This window comes from Hemiscyllium ocellatum, chromosome 24, assembly GCF_020745735.1.
Source record: "Hemiscyllium ocellatum isolate sHemOce1 chromosome 24, sHemOce1.pat.X.cur, whole genome shotgun sequence".
Taxonomy (NCBI): domain Eukaryota; kingdom Metazoa; phylum Chordata; class Chondrichthyes; order Orectolobiformes; family Hemiscylliidae; genus Hemiscyllium; species Hemiscyllium ocellatum.
Genome location: NC_083424.1, coordinates 51,458,102 through 51,482,557, shown reverse-complemented (window position 1 = coordinate 51,482,557; position 24,456 = coordinate 51,458,102). Strand labels below are relative to the sequence as shown.

The 24,456-nt window shown below is 38.8% G+C and overlaps 1 protein-coding gene across 1 annotated transcript in view; it reads left to right on the top strand.

The window, feature by feature from the left end:
* The window catches only part of gnaz (guanine nucleotide binding protein (G protein), alpha z polypeptide), a 201,583-nt gene extending 182,270 nt beyond the window's left edge, over nt 1–19,313 (top strand). The window contains exon 2 of the mRNA XM_060843788.1: nt 18,969–19,313. Coding sequence (XP_060699771.1) covers nt 18,969–19,313 — 345 coding nt within the window. The remainder of the gene's footprint in view (nt 1–18,968) is intronic.
* Nucleotides 19,314–24,456: the final 5,143 nt, after the last annotated feature.

Here is a 24,456-nt window from a genome sequence, read left to right as displayed (position 1 = left end):
AAAATTTTGATTTAAATTATCCTCCTGTTTCTCATTATCAATTCCTCAGTCACATCGTCCAAGGGTCCCATAATCACTTTTGCTACTCTCTGTTTATATACCTGGAGAATCACTTCACGTTTGTTTTTATATTTCTTACATATTTACTTTCATAATCAATTTTCTTCTTTATACTCAGGAAGTATTGTAAAGTTTTATGTTTTAATTGGGAGGACCCAGTTTCAATTCAAATGCATTCACAGCAGAGATCACACCTGCTATGTCTCTGCCCTTGCCCTGCAGTGTATAGTTCAGCTCATTCAGTTTTGACATAATGTCTGTAAGGAACTCAAAAGTCAAGCAACACACATTGTCTGCAAACTTCATTCCTCTATTTAAGAAAAAGGTGACGATTCCAGGCATCAGATCTAAAAACCTTTGCAGGACCTTCCCTCAAGTTGAAAGTGGAGTCGCAGGTAGATAGGATGTGGTGGAGGCTGGTACAATTGCAACATTTAAGAGGCATTCGGATGGGTATATGAATAGGAAGGTTTTGGAGAGGTATGGGCTGGGTGCCGGCAGGTGGGACTAGATTGAGTTGGGATATCTGGTCGGCAAGGACGGGTTGGACCGAAGGGCCTGTTTCCATGTTGTACATCTCTATGACTCTATGACTCTAAGTTAACCACCTCACATCAGCACGTCAGCAATTTTGAATTCATTGAGGAAGGATTTGGACAAGCAATGCTGAGGGCTCGTGCACAAATTGAGTTTGCAGTCTTAACAACAACTTTCATGATATGAGAAAAGTCCATAATGTACTTTTTTTCTTAATGTGGAGGAACTGGTGTTGGACTGGGGTGGACAAAGTTAAAAATCACACAACACCATAGAGTCATAAAGATGTACAGCACAGAAAGAGACCCTTCAGTCCAACTCATCCATGCCGACCAGATATCCCAACCTAATCTAGTCCCATTTGCCAGTACTTGGCCCACATCCCTCTCAACCCTTCCTAATCATATACCCATCCAGATGCCTTTTAAATGTTGCAATTGTACCAGCCTCCACCACTTCATCTGGCAGCTCATTCCATACACGCACCACACTCTGAGTGAAAAGTTGGTCCTTACATCCCTTTTATATAACAGGTTATAGTTCAACAGATTTATTTGGAAGCACTGGCTTTCCAAGTGCTGCTCCTTCATCAGGAGGTTGTGGAGTATATTGTTGGACTATAACCTGGTGTTGTGTGATTTTTAACTTCTTTTCTTGATCTCAAGTGCATACCTTTTGAATGTATCGTAAATATTCCTAGTCCTTGCTCTTTCATGAAGGGGCAAAAAGTTGACAAGATCCTCTTCAGTTGTTACGCATACAAAAACAATCTGTTGGCCTGGTTTGGTCAATTTGATTGATTCATTGAACTACAGTGAGAATCATACAGAGACTTTCATGTCCTGGTGTAGTTGCCAATAGACATCTTCAGTCAAAGCTTCCATTTCTTTTCCTATTATGCAAGTACCAGGAGACATGGTCTGGATTGCTGTTATAACTTCCACTTTGTTTGTAAAGTCTATGAACAAACAGTCAACAGCCAAGGTTTTTAATTAGTCCACCCTCTATGAATGATTTCTTATGTATCGCAAATGTGAAATGATATTTTCATGCAAACTGTATCTTTTGCAGCTGGATTGTTAAAAGAGAGCTTTTGAGTTTTTAAAACAGCCTTTAGCTCATTGACTTTCCTTGTCCAAAGCAGGCTGTTCAACGGAAAACTATCCTTCAATTTACTGTGCATCGCTTAGTGTAGTTCCAAATCCCCTATTTACTCATCAACATACATTTGCGACATATAAGATGTACATCTTTTACAGTTGAGAACAGACATTCATTTTCCAATTCCATGTGGAAGTTGCACATTTTTAGTGTATTTTTGGATGATCCAGCTTCATCACTAAACATTATTGCTTCAACTTGTAGTTCATGGCATCACTCTGCTGCTGGTCACACTACAAGAATGTTGCTGGCTGCTTTCAATTGTGGAAGCACATAAGGTCCCTTGTGTGGTCACAATTTGGTTCCTGGGCTCCTGGTTGGCTTCTTTTGCTCAGTGGAACACTGCAGCACTCCCTTATATTTTTTCTTCATCCAATTGGGGAAGCAGTTGGAAAAAAATGCAGGGCTACAGAGATTGGGGAGGAGCAAGTCTGGCTGAGTTGCTCTTGCAAAGATTCCACGTGAATGTGATGGACTAAAAAATCGTCCTCTGTTTCTAGTACTGTAATATACTGGCTTCATGAATTAATTTCTAGCACATTTCTTATTCATTTCTTTGCATTGTCGTGTAGGAGCATTTTCACTTAACAGGGAATGAAAATTCAGGAGGCAGGCAGAACTCATGCAAGTGGAAGTTTATTCAAGCAGACACCGGTTAAAGTAGGGAGAGGACCAAAGGATCTTTCCTGAATCCAACCTCAACATGCAAATTCAATTATTCACTTGATCTTTGGCTCAGTTCAGAAGATAGATCAATGATGCACTCAAACACCTACAGTAAAAAGTAGTATTTATATACATATCAGTTTTACAATGATTACATACAATTTAACTGCAGTCCATCCCTCCTAATCCATACACTAATTCGGTAAAACACCTAATCAATGGTAGGTTGGAACCAGCCTCAGCTTCCCATGATTTCAAGGTCTGCAACAGACACTACAATCTCTAGGCATTGGGATTTCTCTATGCATCCTGTTCAGTTGCATTCCAAAGTTTATTGCTATACTCCTTCAGGCCTCTCAGGCTGGCTTTATCTGTAGAGACAGTTTGAATTTGATTACTTATTGTATCTCATGTGCTGTCTTTATCAAATTCAGTTATTACTCTTATATTGCACACAGTCCTAATTATACATGCAAAAATACAAAAGACAGTTAGTTTCGCCTAGCTGCTATAAGATTTGTAATATTGATTTTTGTTAGGAAGTTAGTTATAAAGTGTAAGGTTAAATACAGCTTTTCTTACTCTTAATACTTTGGGCTATAAGAAATCTGTTTTGTTCAGGACACATGATGGTATCTATAGTCATAGAGATGCACAGCGCGGAAACAGAGACTTCAGTCCAACTCGTCCATGCCAACCAGATAGCGTAACCTAATCTAGTCCCACTGGCCAACAACTGGCCCATATCCCTCCAAACCCTTCCTATTCATATACCCATCCAGATGCCTTTTAAATGTTGCAATTGTAATAGCCTCCACCATTTCCTCTGGTAGCTCATTCCACACACATACTACCCTCTGCATGAAAAAGTTGCCCCTTAGATCTCCTCCTGAAGCTAATTAACTTTTACATCTAGGTCTAAATGCTTTTTCTTTAATATTTCTATGAAACATTGATTATATGTATAGATTCATTATGTTGAAAGCTATCCTTATGATTCCCAAGTGAATTTCTAACTAGAACCTAATGTAGAGTAATTCATTTCAAAGAAACAACTACAAAATAACTTCAATTGTTGTTGTAGTAAGGAGGTGACTGGGCTTATCTCATGCCTGGTGTTCATTCATTCACTGGGGCAATTATTTTTCCATCAATGAGGGCTAAGATTAATTGCTTGTCTATTTTATCTGTCTGGAATGGGAACTCATGGCCTTGATGCGACTTTGTTCAAACCTGTTATTTTCTTTAACTAAAGGCTAGAATAGACTGTTAGTCTTATTTATCTCCTGTCAGGCATCTTGTGTTTTAATTCTAAGGCAGGCTGCTTCTTTCTATTTGTTGGCCATTTTGTGTGAGCAGACAAGGACCATTTTGTTAAAAGCATGTTCATTATAGCCCTACAGTCATCACAAAACTTACTTTACCCAGCAATGATAGTCCATCTGGACTAAACTGAAATATGATGCAACAAACTGGTAAAGACTGTTAGGAGCAGAGACTTTCCTCTAGTCGCACGACGTCTGGAAGCAAGTGTCATGCAGTGGAATGACAACTGATGTGCATGCAGCAAGAAAATGCAGGAGGTCAGCTCAATTATCAGGGAAGGGCAAAGCAAGGGAACATGGAGGGACAGGAAGATCAACTGCTGTGGATGTGCACCACAAGAGAAGATAGGTAGCATTAAAATTGATTGTCAGCAACTTTGCAATCAAACAGTTGAAAATGATCTACATGCTGGAGACCATGGTCCAACAGTGAAGCAATTCTTTGGAAGCCTATAGATGACTCTCACTCATGACTTCTTTCCTTTGATGTTTCTTATTTCCACTTAAACTGATTCCACACCACATCATGCTTCATTGCACCAGTATCACTATTCACTACCATAATGATACCTTCCTTTATTAACAAAGTTACCCTCACTGCTTTTCCTGTTTTGCCTATTTTTCCAAAATGTGAATGCCATTGGATATTGAATTCCTAGTTTTGGTCACACTGCAACCACATCTCTATAATTAAGTCATATTCATTTATTTCAATTTGTGTCACCAACTCATTGACCAGTTATAAATGCTGCCCGTATTCAGATAAAATGCCTAAGATTTGACTTATTACCATTATTCTCTAGTTCTAGTTTCTGCTACACTCTTTTGCATATATTCGCATCCCTTTCCATCATTCTTGATTCACGTTCATCTTTTCATTACGTTAAACCTAAACTTTTTTGTTTCTTTTTGTTTTTTAAACATCCCTTCAATTGAGTTTAAAGCTCTATCTACAACTCTAGTGATACAATTCGCTAGATTGAGCCAGCATGGTTCAAATGAAGTCCGTACTAACAGAACAATTCCCTCCTTCCCCAGTGCCTCTATCCCACGAATCATAACCCATTTCTCCAAAGTCAATCTTTTAGCCACACATTTACCTTTCTAATCCGATTTATCCTATGCTAATTTGCACATGGTAGTAATCTGGACAATTATTACCTTTGTGATTTTGCATTTTAATTTAGCCCAAAATACTTGTAATCCCTCAAAATAACTCTTTCCTAATCCTATCTATCAATGTGGACTTCACAACTGAATCCTTCCCCTCCATTTCTGTCTATTCCAGAAAAGATGTCACTAACTTTGGCATCAAGTAGGCAACACACCCTTCAAGTCTCTCTGTCTTAGCTGCAGATAACAGTATATTACCCTGAACTGTGCAATCCCCTCTTGCTTATATATTTCTCTTATACACTCCTCCATAAAAATAACAAGTCAAAGTCTGTAGGAAGAGTTTGAAATATTAATGGGTAAGTCTTATAGGCACTGAAAACTAGTTACTGCGAAGCAGGTAGGGCTGAAGTTGTGTCTTAAAATTCAGCAATGGCACACTGATTCTGAATCTGAGGCCCAGTTCCACAGTACAGCCATTTCTAAAAATAACAGAAGATTTTAAGAACTGAATGTGTTATAGCTGAGCATACTACTTGCTCAATAGTTAATAATGTTAGGAAACTGCTTATCCATTAATTAAATAGATTAGATTTTTTTTAGATTAGATTACATTGTGGAAACAGGCCCTTCGGCCCAACAAGTCCACACTGACCTACCGAAGCGCAATCCACCCAGACCCATTCCCCTACATTTACCCCTTCACCTAACACTATGGGCAATTTAGCATGGCCAATTCACCTAACCTGCACATTTTTTTAGATTGTGGGAGGAAACCAGAGCACCCAGAGGACGGGGAGAATGTGCAAACTCCACACAGAGAGTCGCCTGAGGCGGGAATTGAACCTGGGTCTCTGGCGCTGTAAGGCAGCAGTGCTAACCTTAGTTATGTGAAACACAGCTTTGAATTCAAAATATCAGCAGTTAGCTTCCTTGAGGTTTAATTTTCCATTTATAGTTCAATGTCACATAGTTAGTTATTCATCGGTCACATAAGACATATTTAGTATCTGAACTAAAATTAGTGTTCAAACTGACTATAATTTCAAATTTTAGCTTGTCAAGTTAATAAATATAAGTATCTTGTTAGAAACTTATTTGGCCTAGATCCAAATATTCTCCAGATATTTAAATAGCGATTTTCTGGAGATAAACCTGATATATTCAGCTTGTTTTGTGTTACACTAAACCATGTTTCTTTGTTCAAACCCTGATGATGATAAAATATTGCACAAGGAGACAAGACATTATCTAAAAAGTTAATTTTCACAGTAGTGCATAAAAATGAGGCCAGTTAGCTCGGTTGGCTAGATGGTTAGCATTTTGTTCAGGATAATTTGACAGCACAGGATCAATTCCTACTTTGGCTGAGGTTATGTTGGGATCTGCCTCCTCACTCTTACCCTAGAGTTGAGGACAATAATAAACTGACAATGACCGTGAAGGAAACAGCTTAGGATGAAGCATCAGTAGACAACGAACAAGGGACCTGCCTTTAGGCAGACCACATGTACCAGTCAAGATTAGAGTGTTGCTGGAAAAGCACAGCAGGTCAGGCAGCATCCGAGGAGCAGGAAAATTGACGTTTCGGACAAAAGTCCTTCATCAGGATGAAGGGCTTTTGCCGAAACATTGTTTTCCTGCTCCTCAGATGCTGCCTGACCTGCTGCGCTTTTCCAGCAACACCCTAATATTGACTCTAATCTCCAGGATCTGTAGTTCTCACTTTATAACTTGAATAGTTACAACTTGAATTCATTTTAACAGCTTTAGTCTTGCAAAATTTGTATTACTTTAATTAATACTGAAAGTCCTCAAATATTTTACTGTCTCCCAAATCTATTCCCATCTTCTCTAGAACTTCATGTTCAAATCCTTTCAATCAGGTGGGTCGAACAGTACTTATTGGATTCCACTCTTATCTATCTAATAACCTTTTTCCCATGACAGTAATGTCTAATGCAAGGGGGCATAAGTTTAAGGCAATTGGAGGAAGTTTTAGGGGAGATGTCAGAAGTAGGTTCTTTACACAAAGTGGTGGCTGCCTGCAATGGTAGTAGAGTCAGATACGTTAGGGACATTTAAACGATTCTTGAATAGGCGCACAGAAGATAGTACAATGAAGGGTATGTGGGTTATTCTGATCTTAGAGTTGAATAAAAGGCCGGCACAACATCGAGGGCCGAAGGGTCTGTACTGTGTTGTACTGTTCTGTGTTCTATGTGCTACAGAATAGTTTCTCTTTCCATTCATTACCTCTAAGACACAAGTTTGTTTTGATGCAGAGGAAAGCCATTCAGCCCAGTGTGTCTGTACCAGTGTCCTCCAAGGATCTACCTTGCAACCCTCCAGTTCTACCTGCTTCTCCTTGGTGACATCATCTGAAAACACAGCACTATTTTTCACATATATACTGAAAACATCCAGTTGTACCTCACTACCATCTTTCTCAATTCCTTTATAGTTATTAAATTATCTGGCTGCTCATCCAACATTCAGTAGTAGTTAGGAAAAATTTCAATCAAATAAATACTAAGGGTGAAACCTTTGTTTTGAGTATCCAATCCAAAATTCTCTCCTTGGTCTTCTGATATTTAGTTTACAGCAACCTTACTTTGATATCTGGTGCCTAGAAGAACTTCTAACCTCATGTTAGCAGTTTCACTATGTCCGTCATAAAAATCACTCAACTTTTCCCATCTCTCAACCATCTGTTGCTGGAACACCCATTCGTGTATTCATTAACTCTGGACCCAACCATTTTAAGGCACTCCAAGCAGGTCTCCTTCATTCTACCCTCTGCTCTCTGAAGATGTGCTCACACATATCAAGAACTAAGCCCTTGAGTTTGATTTCCATAATCTATTATGGCATTTCTCAGACCAACACTGCTTTCAATTCCTCTTCCAAAACATTTTCACACATCCTCATCAAGGCAGCCATAACTGATAATGGCCCAATCAACACTTTGCAGTCTCATTGAATCCAGTTTGGAGTGACCGGATCCATTAAAGTAATAGAAGGAGGGTCAGCAAACCTATCTATCCCACTGATCTTGAACTGTGATGAACTTTGTCTCAGTTTTACTTTTTAAAAATGATTATGTATGACTTCTGTCATTAAAGTGAGCTCTGTGGTAGGACGATCTATAAAAGGAGTTTGCACATTCTCCCTGTGTCTGCATGGGTTTCCTCCGGTTGCCTCCCACAGCCCAGTGAAGTGCAGGTTTGGTGAACTGGCCATGCTAAATTGCCCAAGGTGTTCAGGCATGTGTAGGCTAAGTGCATTAATCAAGGGTAAAGATAGGACAATAGGGAGTAGGAATGGGTCTGGGTGGGTGACTCTTTAGAGAGTCGGTGTTGACTTGTTGGGCCAAAAGGCCTGTTTTCACACTGTAGGGATTCTATAATTCTATAAAAACTTTTCACTGTATTTTTCATGTTAAAGTACACATGACAATAAATTTCTATTCTATCCTGAAAAACATCATATTCTACCATTCATTCCTGACACTCTCTGCTTTCTGTCTTGAAGTCAGCTAGTAATCCATTCTGCTGCTTGCCATCTGACTCTATATTCTCAGGTCTTACTAATTATATAATTGTGAGGCATTTAGCATCGTAGGCACATAGCATCATTTTGGCACAGGAGGCCACTTGATTCAAGTGATCCAATCTAACTTTCTGTCAAGCAGTTCAATGAGTGCCACCCTCCCGCCTTGTCCCAGTGAGCCTGAGAGTTTAGCTTCTTTGAGTACCCAACGAAGTTCCTTCTGAAATTATTTGTCATCGCTGCTTTCACCACAGATGGAAACAGAGACTCTTAAATTCTTCCCTCTCAATGCATAAAAACCTCCTCACATTCCCACTCCACTTCTTTTCCCTGAAATCTTATAACTGTGACTCTTACTGCTTTAACCCTCATCCAATGGAAACAGCTTTTCTTTGCATAGTTCATTCAATGTGTCATTGACTTTTACACCTCTTATAAAATCTCTCTCAGACTCCTTTTGTCCAAGAAGTTTTCAATGGCCTTTTGAAAATCCAGACAAATTACATCTATCACAGTACCATTGTCTACTCTTTGTAATTTTCTTATTGCTATAGTGTCTGAAAGATTATGTTCTGGAACTAGTGACATTCCAGCCAAGTTCTTCCAGCATTGTCACAGAAATGCCAGTATTACACAATGTGAAAAATCACCCAGATTATGTCATATATATAAATAGCAGGACAAATCAAATCTAGTCAACCACACTTCATCAATCTACTCTCAATAGTCAGCGAAGTAATGGAAGTTGTCATAAAAAGTGCTTCAAAGCAGCACTTTTAAACAATGCTCACCATTGTTCACTTCGGTTCTAATAGGATTACTTGACTCTAGACCTCATTACAGCATTGACTTGATCCAAACATGAACCAAGGAGCTGAATTCCAGAAGTGAGGAGTGACTGCCCTTGACCCAAGGCAGCATTTGACCAAGTGCGACATCGATGATCCACAGTAAATTTGAAGTCTGTGGAAATGAAAACGAAAACTCTCCATTAGCTGGAGTCACACATGGCACAAATGATAATGTTTGCAGTTTGGAGGCCAAACAACTCAGGCACAGGACATTGCTGCAGGAGTTCCTCAAGAAAATATTTTCTGCGAACTGTCTTCAGCCACAATCTTCAATTGTTAAAAGTCTGCCACCCACCATAAGGTCAAAAGGGGAAATACTAACAATTACACAATGTTCAATTCCATTCGCAACCCTTCTGATACTGAAGCAGGCCATGCTTGCATGCAGCAAGAACTCAACAACATTTGGGTGATAAATGGCACAACCTATCACTACACAACTGCTAGGCAATGATCATCTCCAACAAGAATAATCTAACCATTTTTCCATAACGTTCAAGAAAGTTATCATCACCGAATCCTCAAATCTTCCCTCACAAAATTGTAAGTCTACCTATACAAGATGATTGTAGCCATTAGGAAGAAAGCTCATCAACACATTTTCAATGTCAATTAGGAATGGATAAAGATGCCAACATATCCACAACCCACAATTGAACAACATACAAAAAACAACCTCACCCACATGCTATTTTCATTTCACTCATGCCTCACAGTTATTCTCCAAAAAAGTTGCTATTTCACCCTCTCAACATAGTCCATTTCTCACGTTCACAATTCTCTTCTCTCCATGCAGGACAAGAGAGCATCAATGATCAGGGAAGGGCAAAGAACTGCATTCTAATTGCTGCAGAAATAAAACACGAAAAACTGACAAGATTCTTGGAATTCATAGCTATAGCAATGGAGAGATATCTTATGTCAGAATTAGATGTTACAAAGCCACATAGCAGACAATACACATTTGATGTCAACAGCTGCTAAAATACTATGATCCAATGCCCTGCTAATTTTGCTTTTAGCATATCAGTTTCACTTCATGTCTCTCATCTCCCAAAAGTCTAATAAGCATGAATTGCGTGATGCTGGAGGGCTGAAGACTTCCCATAGGAGGTTGTGCAATTTAACAAAAGAACATGAAAACATTTGCACCTTCAACTAGCTCAGACACACAAACTTTAATGGGATCTCCAAAGCAGGTAACTATACTTTCACATGGTGACTCATACATCATATATGAGTAGTTGTTGGAGACCAGGCAAGTCATGGAAAGTACCTGCCAAAGTGCTCAGAGGACACACTTGTTGATCTTCAAAAAATATTAACAAAGAAAATTATTCTGGAAAAGTAAGAGAAACTATGAAGAGAGAAATTGGAGGAATTCACCTCAAATATAAATGTCATGATGTCTCAGATCTTTGCTCTGATTTATATCTCTAAAGAAAGAATGCTTGCCTGTATTAGATATGACGTCGAGTGCAGGCAAGTCTTAATCAAGACTTGATCATGATCTGCACACTCAGTCTGACAGCATGAGTAGGATGGAGGACCTTTCACTGGCTGTTCAAATCTGAATAAAGTGCAGCAAAGTGTTGTCTAGCTCTTTGCAAACAAGGGAGTTCAACTAAGCCAAAGAAGGAACATGAAGAAAGGGAAGACAAAAGTGAGATCTTTGTTCAGTACACTCCCACTCCTATTCATTTGTCAAACCACCCCATACCTCATAAGAGCTGATACACCGATGGCAGAGTCCAATCCTGCACATATGGCAGAGTTTAGTGTGAGTCGCATAGACAAAACCCAGAGGACCATCACTGCTAATACCAGCAAATTTGAATATGGGCTACACTGGGGAGATTCGGCATCAACTCGTGGAGCAGTTCGGAGAAGATCTCTGGTCAGCTCACACCAAACAGCCCATTGCCCTGTGGCCAACCACTTCAATTCCTCTTCCCAATCGCCAAAGTACATACAAATCCTGAGCCTCCTCCAATGTCAAATCAAATGCACCCACCAACTGGAAGAAGATTGCCTCATCTCTCCTAATCTCTTCTCCCCGCATCTCATCCCAGATCCATACTCAGCACCACCCTCATGACCTGGCCTACCTGTCCATATTCCTTCCCACCTATCCACTCCACCCTCCCCACCAATCTACCACAATCACTTCCTATCTACATCCACCTATTGCCATTCCACCTACGTTCCCCACACCTCCACCCCCAATCCCCTATTTATCTCTCAACCTCCTTCCCCCTCCACATTCCTGATGAAGGGCTTATGCCCAAAACGTTGACTCTCCTGTTTCTTGGATGCTGCCTGACCTGCTGTGTTTTTTCCAGCACCACATTTTTCGACTCTAAATGTTAAGTGAGAAAGGTAACTTATACAGAACTTATTTTATCAAAAATTGAGGTGTGAATCAAATTAACATTGTAAATAATTTAAGCAAATGTTATAAATGAGTTCAAAGACAAATGGGTATGATTGTTAAGATTACAGGATAAAATGAAAATAGTTGATGTGAAATGTGGCAGTGAAAATAGGACAAACTCATTGCATTTAATCACATCTTCTTGATACCTAAAGTTTTCAGGCTTTAAAGAAAATCATATCCATCATCACAATTGTTAATGAAAATTATTTTTGCTATAAAGTCATACTGCTACACCATTCGTTATCAGTCATAAATATTTAATTATGCCATCTGAGTGAGATGAAAAGTTCTACAAGGCATTCACACAACAATCTGCTCAAATCAGCAGGTGAAAACTCAGCAATTTGTCCTTATTTCAACTGCAGTTGTAGGTCACAATTCATATACATGCAACAACAAGGATCTTGCAAAAGTGCAGAAGACTTACTAGAATCATATCAGTAATGACACTCATTAGTTAAGCAGACAGAATAGAGAAGTTAGAATTGTATACTATAAAGCAGAGCAAGAGACGATGTTACAAAGATGTTCAACTGTTTTCATCAAGAATATAAGGAGAAACTGTTTCCAACAGCTAAAGTATCCATAACCAAAGAAGACAGATTCAGGTGTTTGGCAAAAGAATCAGAAGCAACAGGAGGGAACTTCTTTTTTAAACACAGCGGGTTGTGATCTGGAATGCATCAGCTGTAAGGTTGGTGAGAACAGATTCAATAAAACGTTCGAAAGAGAATTCGATATATACTTGAAGGAATAAAATACAAGCTATGGTGAAAGAGGGAAGTGAAATTAATGTCATTGTTCTATGATACTTATGTTGGTTGAGTGGACTCTGTCTACTGTACTTTAGTTATTGTTAAGAACTTTTGATTTTATATGCAGTTTTGTGTCTTTTTTGTCTATTTGCGAAATAAGATACTTTGCATAGTCAGAAATTTGCTTTTTAAATGATTTCCATTCATCTACCTCATATTAGCAGCAGCAGTGCATCCATAAACCACATTTTCAGGGACTGGAAAAAATATTGCCTCAAACGATTGCTTTATTTAAGTATTTTACATTGTTTTGTGAAGAATAGTCCCATTATTCGATATTAATCCCCAATTAGTTTCTGAAAATTTCAATTATAATGTATGCAAATACAAGGAAAATATATGAAGTTATAGATCATTATTTTCCTTTTGTCACTGAGCAGGGATCACTGCAATTGTACATGGCCTTGGTGAGACCACACCTGGAATACTGTGTGCAATTTTGGTCTCTTAATCTGAGGAAGGATTTCTGCCAATAAAGGAAGTGCAATGAAGGTTTACCAGACTATTCTTTGGGATGGCAGGACTAATATATGATGAGAGACTAGATCAGTTTTATATATATATATATTATATATATATAATATATATATATTCACTGGTTTATAAGAATGGGGTGGTTTCTCATATAAACCTGTAAGATTCTAACAGGACGAGATATGCAGGATGTTCCCAGTGATTACATAGGATTATTGGTTTTAGGTCATTTCCCATTTAGGATTGAGATGAGAAGTTTCTTCATACAGAAAATGGTGAGCCTGTGGAATTCTCTCCAACAGAAAGGAGTTAAGGCCAAAATATTGAATGCTTTCAAGTTGGAGTTAGATATGGTTCTCAGGGCCAAATTAACACCATTCAGGACAAAGCAACACCCTTGATTGGCACTACTTCCACAAATATCCACTCCCTCCACCACCAATGCTCATTACCAATAATATGTATGATTAGAAGATGCACTGCAGAAATTCATCAAAGATCCTCAGATAGCACCATTCATGGCCACTTCCATCTCGAAAGATAAGATTAGATTAGATTAGATTAGATTAGACTTACAGTGTGGAAACAGGCCCTTCGGCCCAACAAGTCCACACCGACCCACCGAAGCGCAACCCACCCGTACCCCTACATTTACCCCTTACCTAACACTACGGGCAATTTAGCATGGCCAATTCACCTGACCCGCACATCTTTGGACTGTGGGAGGAAACCGGAGCACCCGGAGGAAACCCATGCAGACACGGGGAGAACGTGCAAACTCCACACAGTTAGTCGCCTGAGTCGGGAATTGAACCCGGGTCTCTGGCGCTGTGAGGCAGCAGTGCTAACCAGGGCAGCAGAAATGTGGAAACACTACCATCTTCAAGTTCCTCCCCAAGGCACTCACTATCCTGACTTGGAAATATGTTATTATCTTCACTGTCACCATCCAGGTCAAAGTCTTGGAATTCCATACCTAATGGCATTGTGGGTCAACTTACGGCAAGTGGACTGCAGTGGTTCAAGAAGGTAGCTCACAACCACCTTCTTAAAGGCAACAAGGGACGAGCAATAAATGCTGGCCTGTCAGCAATGTCCACATCCCACAAATGAATAAAAAAAAATTGAAGAGTATGGGGAGAAAGCAGGAACAGGGTAAAGGAAATGGGTACTGGATAATCAGCCATGATTGTATTGATTAGTGAAGCAGGCTGAAAGGGCCAACTGGTCTACTCCCTGTTTCTATTTTCTATGTTAAGAGTATTAGTATATACATGTGTAAATTTCTCAGAAAACTTTTTTTGTCATAAATTTCATCCTGTCATTCTATAAGTGGATCTCTCATGGCCAGAATTAACTTGCACTGCACATTGCCTATTTCAATAATAGATTTTTCAGAGTTGTAACAATACATCCTCCTTTAGCATATGTGATACCATAATTGTGTACATATCTTGATTTGTTTCTCCAAACTATCAATTTGCAGAACTTGGCAAAGGCCAATGTGGCCAAACTGATGATACATCTGGAATTATAGAAAGACACAGCAAAGAAGGAGGCCATTCACGCAATAGTGTCTGTGCCAGGCTTTTTGATAGAATTTTCCAACTAATTCCATTGCCCTGCTCTTTCCCAATCATCCCACATTTTTTTCCTTAAAACTGGTTAATATTTTGGAATGCATTTGATGGAATAAAAGCAATAATCCTAGCCTTTGTAAAATGACTACATGCCTCCTATAACAGCAAAAACAAACAAATGCAAACTAATTCATCCCAAACAATGGACAGAATATTCATCTTTTTGTTTCATTTCCCTTCAAAGCAACTTTGATTTCCCAACATAAATGTGCTATACCTTAATTCCCAACTTAGGCCATGATCCTCCTTCACAGGCTTTGTTAAGAATTGACCGACGGTGTATATGGATTTTAATTTATTTCTTTGTGCTAGTTTTGACTCCGCTAAGCAATATCTCATCAAGAAGCTCAAATAAATCAAACACACTATCTGTCAAAGTGATCTGAATAATCATGAGCTTTCAATGTTTGAAATACTCTGGCCTCACTTAAAACAGATCAGGGTCAAGATGTATTACAGGTATGACTCCAAGCAACTGGATACATTGATATCAAGTCCCAGACTCAGTTCAAACTGCTGTTCTCAGTTTGCAAGTTCAAATGTTGATGACATCACAAAAAAAAATTATGACTGGAATTTACATTTGTTTTATTTGTCATGAAAACCTGCTGTATATCAAACAAGGTTTTTGAAGCTACCAGCTAGAAAACCTTGCTTTTTTACAAAATAGATACTAAGGTAACTTAAGTTCATAACCAAACATGGCTATACAATTTACATCATTGTACCTTCCACATTCCAGCCCCATTGAGATGAAGTACACTTGCCTGCAAAAAAAAATACCAAAGGCAGTGACTTGAGGGGAATGTGTATGAATTACATTACCTATTCTATTAACAGCATGCAGACATTTATCTGGCTGTAGAACTGGACAGAGAAAGACCAATGGATATAACCACTTAGACCATGGTTGAGAATGGGGTTTCCAGACATGATCTAATCACTTACCTGTATTGGACAACCCAATCTTTTATGGATCTTAGAAATACTCTCTCTACCGAACAGACCAAGCAGCTGAGACATTGAAGGAACAAAACCTAGAATGGGTTACTTCTCTCTCTTGCTCTCTCTCCCACCAACTTGAAAGTTGTGAATCCTACCAGCTGATTGTGTCAACCCAGCACAATTTGGAAAACTGGATCTCTCATTGGCTAAGTTTCAGAAGCAGAGGGTGTTAGTTGAAGGATGCTTTTCTGAATGGAAGAGGTGTGTCCAGCTGGGGCAATTGATATTTGTGGTTTATATAAATGATTTAGACTTGCATGTAGGAGGGTTTATCAGTAATTTTGCAGACAACACAAAAATTGGTGGGATGGTAAATTGCCGGCTGTACAAACTGTATATATATATATTATACACATTAATTTTAGTAGATTCAAACTTCTTTAATCTATTGTTCCCCATTCTATAATCTGTGTGTAATCTTCAAGTGTGAATGTAGATGTACATGCTAAATTTGGAACATATTTTACTATTTAACTTATACTATATTAAGCACAATAAATTACCTGAATTATTTTTTGCAGAAACTCAAATTTTGATTGTGTCTTGTACAATCATACCATGTAAACAGTTAAGCATTTACTGATTTGGCAAGTTTAACTGTTTTTCCAAAACAAAATCCTACTATGTTTCAACAATGGGAGAGAAGAAAAGTGAACCAATCAACTCCTCTTCACCTGCTTAAGACTGTCTTAAAGAAAAGCTTGAATACTACAAAGTATTTTTGCAAAGATTACACAACAGAAACTACTGTAGTACAGCTCCATGTTTAATGTACTTGACAATAAAAACATCAAAGAAATGTTGCATTATTTTCTTACCTGTATTGCAGTTTCTATTGTTAATACGTCATTTATTTAAAGTTGGTGGTGAAAGAGTTCATAGGCAGACTTTAGTAATTATTCCACAAAATTCCACTCTTTCCACAGAGACATCTAAGGCTCGATATGTATGTAAGCAGGAGAAGCAGCAAGATAAGGTTTTTGAACTAAGGCAGATCAAGCTGAGGAGCAGGAACTTCATGGTGTCCTATGAAAACACCACAGGCTCAGACTTGAACTGGAGAGGGAACTTTGTTTGTTTTCCTTCCTAAGTTTTGAGGAGACATTTTGCTGGACTCATACTATCAAAAATCCGTGCCCTCAAGAAACAACCTAACCAGTTATACCTGGAATTTGAAATGTTAAGCAGCTTGCTTTTGACTACTAGGTACAGGCATTTGAATCCACATTTGAAAGTCTTTGTGAACAAATTTTCCTTCAGGGAGTTCAAAGTCTTCTCATCCTTACTAATAAGAAAGCGTGTAGAGGATCAGAGAGTAGGTGGGTCGAGGCAAACTGACACTACCTGATGATTATAAGCTGATCAACACATACCTGTGCCAGCAGAAACCCTTAACTCGTTACTCTCACCAACTGGCAAGGATAGAAATTGAGAGACTAATAGGAAATTGAACATACATGGAGAGAGGGAAATACTGGAAGCCCTCCTCAGAACTTGTGTGTTTTAATGCCAAAGCGTTGGGCATGTCCAGGCTGACCGTTAGACAAGGAGATAAACTCTGTGCTGAGAATTAAGGCCAGTCAGAGGGGTGGCTCTGAAAAAAGGTTATTGGAATTGAAGCATTGACTCTGCTTTCTCTCCACAGATGCTGCCAGACCTGCTGAGGTTCTTCAGCAATTTCTGTTTGTGTTGTAATAGCAGGATATGGCTCTGAATGCAGCTGAGAATCTCTGTAAAGGCAATCATGAAAGAGCTGATGAGATTAAATAAATCCTTAAGAGTTACTGGAATTTTGTATCCATACAAGGGATAGCTACATTTCTCTGCAATTTGGCAAGTATGCCTGTGGTGATTCAGAGGGATACTAGGAACAGCCAAACTCTGTATATAGGAAAAGGTATGAACTTCCTACCAGGAATGCAGTTAATGCCAAGATGCTGGTAAAAGGGATTGAAGGAGCCTGCATGCCTATTCCCTGTTATTGGGGGCATCTGAAGTGCAACCTTGTGTCAGGGCCAGTGACCACAGGAGTCATCCCCACTCTGCCTGTGGAGAGGATCAACCTGCTTCTCGGCATGGCAGAATCAAAGATCACAGCATCTGCTGTGAATCCCCCAGATCTGAATCACCACAGTTCGCAAGCTAGAACCATTAGCAGTTTAGAGATTGGAACGTTGACTTGAAAACACTTTCAAAGTTCATGAGAACAGTGAGTTAGGTTTGAAGACAGGAAGTACACATAAAACAGACAATTTTCATAATAAAAGATAACTGTTATGCTTAAATGACAACATCCTTATAAATGGGACCAAAATGTGGCAATACCCCCTTCAAGCCACTCAACATCCCAACTTTGAAATATACCACTGTTCATTCACTGTCACTGGGTCAAAATCTTGCTCCAATTCCTGTTGTCTCCAAATCAATGGTGTTGTAAAGGTCATATGTGATGTTCATTTTACCACCTTAAGCAGAAAATTAGTTGAGACCTGCAAATTATTCAACTGTTTGGGTTTTTAGCAGTTTAAGAGTGATGAACATCCAAGACAGCCTTCATGGTGTGGGCTCCCATTGGCTTCATGCTATGACCCTAGTCTTTTACTGATTCCCTATTCTCTGGCATATGGTAACATTGAAGAGCACCAGTGAGTTCAACACTAGAATAACAAGCAGGAACACACCTACAAATTACTGATTTATGCTTTCAACAATTCATTGGAGATAGTGAGGTCTGCAGATGTTGCAAAGTCAGAGTCGATAAAGTGTGGAGCTGGAAAGAGTGCAGCAGGTCAAGCAGCATCTGAGGAGCAAAGGGGTAACATTTCAGGTCAGAACCTTTCATCAAGATTGAGATGGGTGAGATGAACTGAAACGTCGACTTCATTGCTCCTCAGACACTGCCTGACCTTCTGTGCTTTTTCTAGCTCCACACTTTATCAACTCATTCATAACTTATTATAAAAGCTATTTGGCAAGTGCAAATAATCTCAAATTTCTACTCGACCTTGCCACATGCTACACATTTTTTGTTTGGGTAGAGATAACAAGTCAATTAAAGTCAATTGCTGCATTAAACTAGTCACCCTCTTTATTATCAAACTGGGATTCTAAGTATCATGCATTGAAAATAGCTATGCAACATTAAAGTAATATGCAATAATTATCAAAACATGACTGAAGGCAAATATAGCAAAGAAAAGTGCATAGGATATTGAGAACAAAATCTTCGCCTCTATTCTTTTAGGAAAATGACTAACTTCAATTCCATATTTACTTCCTGTTACAAAGAATATCTTCAGCTTTTAACCATTCTATTACCATTTTTGTTTCAGAGTCGAATGGCTGAAAGCTTGCGTCTCTTTGATTCTATCTGCAACAACAACTGGTTTATCAACACCTCACTCATCCTATTTCTGAACAAGAAAGATCTCCTTGCAGAAAAGATCAAACGAATTCCATTGACGGTATGTTTCCCAGAGTACAAGGGTCAGAACACATATGAAGAGGCTGCTGTCTATATTCAGCGGCAATTCGAGGACCTGAACCGCAACAAGGAAACAAAGGAAATCTACTCCCACTTTACATGTGCCACAGACACCAGTAACATCCAGTTTGTTTTTGATGCAGTTACTGATGTGATAATACAAAATAACTTGAAATATATTGGGCTCTGCTAGAGAATATTCCAACTACAACTGAACAAAATCCACACAGTGATTCGGGAGGTCAAGAATAAACTACATGGAAGAAATGCTGGATTTGGCAGTAAAATAGAGTGAGGAAAATTACCACAATAACGATAACTGGATGACGGCCAAACTACTGCACTGAATAGCTTTACTAATTCACTAATATTCGAGTGATTCACAGTCCAGCATCGTGAGTTCCAGTATGGAATCATGAGAAACACTGTGATCTCTGATGTAACATGTCCTTTTTATCTGACACGACTGAACTAGAGATTATTTGCAGTGAATTAGTGAGCTCTCTGCCAATCCTGACATCAAACTTGCAATCTGCAAAACCAAAATCTGAATTTGCTGTATGCCATATCAAAAATAAGACAAACGCAAGGCAACTGTTATTTTCCTCTCCTTTCGCTAAAAAAGGAGCCACTTATTCTTTGGTTCCTTGTAAATAAAAAACAATATTGATGAAAGATTTTTTTAAATGAACATTTAATTTCCCAGATATAAATGATATGTGTATCATTTCGTCCTCCACTTTTGTTCTGAATTCTACATCCTTGTTCAAACAATTGACACCATCATTATATCATACTGGCCTCACTGCAATGGAAATTCAATTCCACAAATTTAGTATAGAAATTCTACAGGGAAGAGCAAAAAGAACAACATCAAAACTATTGAAATTGTTATGCTCTGCAGACTTTTTACTTATTTTGGCTAGAAAATGGAAACAATAAAGAACCAGTGGAGGCAGTTTTGATGGTATATAAACTGTTCTGACATTTATGTGAAATATCCCAACTTGTTGAATTGATAAAGACAGTTTTTGATGGCCAAAAGATACATTGGTAACTAAGACCAAAATGCGATTTTACTTTCATTTTTCGTGCAACATTCACAAGACAGGAGTATGTAAATACATTAAAAATATAAAGCACATTCTGAAATGAAGAAGATTAACTCATAAACAAAGGCTAGTATGTGAATCTGCAGTTAAGGGCTTTGAGACACATTTTAAAAGCTGTTCACTTGAAGAAATGAAATAAAATGAATGATATTAGTTGTAAAATGTGTGATATCCATCATTGTGAAGATGATTTATGATAATATGTACCTTTAATAATTTAGAAAAACAGATTTTACTTCATGGCATTCATCAGTGTAATTTTCATCCAAGGTGTAAAAACAATGTCTGAGCATGAAATATATAATTTAATTGAAATACACAGAGGCAAGTATTGGCTTCAGTACTTGTGCAGTAATCTGTAGGTACAGATCACCCACTGTAGAAGAACACATCTGATCTTTATTCCATAGCAGTAAATATATTTTTAAAAATTGAACTTTTATAATGCAGTGGTAGTGTCCCTTCCTCTCAGCCAGAAGACCCAGGTTCAAGCCTCACCTACTCCAGAGATGTGTAAATAACATCTTTGAATGGGTTGATTAGAAAATCACTTTATAAAAAATAGCCCTATTTACACAAAATGAAGAAAAGAACACAATTCAATTCATTTTCCCAAATTAAGCAGAGAAAATCAAATAACGTTCAAACCACATTTTGTATTGACTAGAACTTGTGTCTCAGTGATATGGTGTTTGATTGTTAGGTTCATTGAGCAATGAACTACATCTAGACAATCGCGTTCATTCCCAGTTTAAAGTAACAAGGAAATAGTCAACTTTTTTATCAATTCAATTTCAGATAATTTATCCAACTCTTCACAAATTTGTTCTTTGCTTGCACTTTTTGTTTAAAGCTTGCTCAATACTCTGACTTTTTTTCAGCTTGTTTTAAAATATTCAAAAATAAATCATCCAACAACTTTTCAAGAACCTCAAATTGGAAAAGCTGACATTCAGAAGCCTTAGGCTGAATCTTAAATTCCAGAATATGGGTGGCTTAGGATAGGATCAGACACTAAAATGCAAAACATCTGAAATAGGAATTGAAGCCACTCCAAATCTACTTACTTCAGGCTTTAATAGAACTAGGAAAGGGGGCAAACAACTAAACTACTAATAGAAAGTGGTTAAATATGTGCTACAACATATGAGGAAGGGGAATGGTCTTTTTAACACTCCTCAGTTGGTCTCAACAAATATTTTTATTTCCCTTTAGCATGCAACTATCCCACTTTGATTATAGTTCACTTAAAAACGAAGACGACAATTGCCTAGATTGTCTTGAGTGAACAAAAGAGGAATTCATTATTTACTAAATAATAAAAAAAATCAAAGACAGAAACACATACTCTATTAAGCTTAACAGTGGGAGATAGGGAGAAATATGCTAATGCAGTTTAAAAGTCCTTAGAGTCTGAGATATTAGATTTCAATCCTGAGGCCACAGTTGGTTAATTGTTGACTCACATATGTAGCTGGAACAGAACCTGGAGATATCATCAAGTTCTTGGTGAATTATTGCTTTTCCATGTTTTTTTTAAACTGGGTGCTGTTTTCTAAGATGCTTAAAGAAACAGGCAGGGAAAGAGGGAGTTCCAGCTCTTGTTGTTGCAAATTCATTTTTACAGTTCTCTGCTCTACTGCACAAATTTAGCTGTTCAAATATAGTTCAGTACATATTCCAGAGTCCAACTCCATTGTCAGGCAAAGCTCTCCCGAAATGGACATTAAACAGAAGATGTGAATTTCTTGACGTTGACTCAGTTGCTTAGTTTTGATGTCTCTAGATAAAAAATATTAATTCAGTTCAGGCAGTTTTGTTAATTCCACATCTCGTAAAGCTTGCCTCAATGTGTGGTAGTTGACCACTGCAAATATTTTTGATGTCATAGAATCATAGTGCTGTATAGCATGCAAACAGACCCTTCAGTACAACTCGTCCATGCCAACCAGATATCCTAAATTAATCTAGTCCAATCGGCCAGCATTTGGTCCATATCCCTCAATACACTTTCTATTCATATACCCATCCAAATGCCTTTTCAATGTTGTAATTGTACAAGCCTCCACCACTTCCTCTGGCAGCTCATTCTATACGCACACCACCCATTGCATGAAAAGGTTGCCCCTTAGGTCCCATTTAAATTCTTTCCCCTCTCAACTTAAATCCATGCCCTCTAGTTTGGACTTCCCCACCCCAGGGAAATGACATTGTCTATTTACCCTATCCATGCCGTTCATGATTTTACACACCTCTATCAGGTCACCCCTCAGCCTCTGATGCTCCAGGGAAAATAGCCCCAGTCTATTCAACCGTTCCGTACAGTTCAACCTTCCAACCCTGGCAACACCCTTGTAACAAAAATAGAAGTTGCTAGAAAAGCTTAGCAAGTCTGGCAGCATCTGTGCAGAGAAATCCAAGTAAACATTTCAGGTCTAGTGACACTTCCTCAGAGCATCCTTATAAATATTTTCTGAACCCTTTCAAGTTTTACAATACCCTTCTTATAGCAGGGAGACCAAAAGTGCATGTAGTGTTCTAAAACTAATGTCCTTTCCAGCCATAACGTTATAACTAGACTGGGACTGCCATTATGTTAAGGATTTAGATGGAGAGGAATTTGTTAAGTATGTACAAGAAAATTTTCTGATTCAGTATGTCGATGTATCTACTAGAGAAGGTGCAAAACTTGACCTAGTCATGGGAAATAAGGCAGGGCAGGTGACTGAGGTGTCGGGGGGGAGCACTTTGAGGCCAACGACCATAATTCTGTTAGTTTTAAAATAGTGACGGAAAAAGATAGACCAGATCTAAAAGTGGAAGTTCTAAATTGGAGAAAGGCCAATTTTGACGGTATTAGGCAAGAACTTTCAAAACCTGGTTGGGGGGGACAGATGTTCGCAGGTAAAGGGAAGGCTGGAAAATGGGAAGTCTTTAGAAATGAGGTAACGAGAGTACGGAGAAAGTATATTTCTGTTAGGGTGAAGGGGAAGGCTGGTAGGAATAGGGAATGCTGGATGACTGAAGAAATTCAGGGTTTGGTTCAGAAAAAGAAGGAAGCGGAAAGGACGATGGAGGAAGACTTGCCATCTGAGGTAGTTTGGGCTGAGGTTAGAAATAGGAAAGGTGAGGTCACCCTGTTAGGAGTTTTCTACAGGCCTCCTAATAGTCCGAGAGACGTAGAGGAAAGTATTGCAAGGATGATTCAGGAGAAGAGTGAAAGTAGTAGGGTGGTGGTTACGGGAGACTTTAACTTCCCAGATATTGACTGGGAAAGCTATAGTTCAAGTTCGTTAGATGGGTCGGTGTTTGTCCAATGTGTGCAGGAGGGTTTCCTGACACAATATGTAGACAGGCCAACAAGAGGTGAGGCCATACTGGATTTGGTTCTAGGTAATGAACCAGGCCAGATGTTAGACTTGGAAGTAGGTGAGCACTTCGGGGACAGTAAACAAACTCGGTGACTTTTACTCTAGTGATGGAGAGGGATAAGTGTGAACTGCAGGACAGGAGTTACAGCTAGGGGCAGGGAAATTATGATGCGGTGAGGCATGACTTAGGATGTGTGGATTGGAAAAATAGGCTTCAAGGGAAGGACACAAATGATATGTGGAGCTTGTTCAAGGAGCAGCTATTGACTGTCCTTGATAAGTATGTACCAGTCAGGCAGGGAGGAAAGGGTCTTGTGAGGGAGCCGTGGTTTAATAAGGAATTGGAATCCCTTGTAAAAGGGAAGAGGGCGGCCTATGTAAAGATGAGGCGTGAAGGTTCAGTTGGGGCGATTGAGAGTTATAAGGTAGCCAGGAAGGATCTAAAGAGAGAGCTAAGAGCATCGAGAAGGGGACATGAAAAGTCCTTGGTTGGTAGAATTAGGGAAAACCCAAAGGCTTTCTATAGGTATGTCAGGAATAAAAGGATGACTAGGGTAGGTATCGGTCCAGTCAAGGATAGTAGTGGGAAGTTGTGCGTGAAGGCTGAAGAGATTGGAGAGACACTGAATGAATACGTTTCGTCAGTATTCACTCAGGAACAGGACATTGTTGCCGATGTGATTATATTGAGTCACAATTAATTAGAATGAATGGCTTTGAGGTATTTAGGGAAGAGGTGTTGGAAATTCTGGAAAGGGTGAAAATAGATAAGTCCCCTGGGCCTGATGGCATTTATCCTAGGATTCTCTGGGAAGCAAGGGAGGAGATTGCAGAGCCATTGGCCTTGATTTTT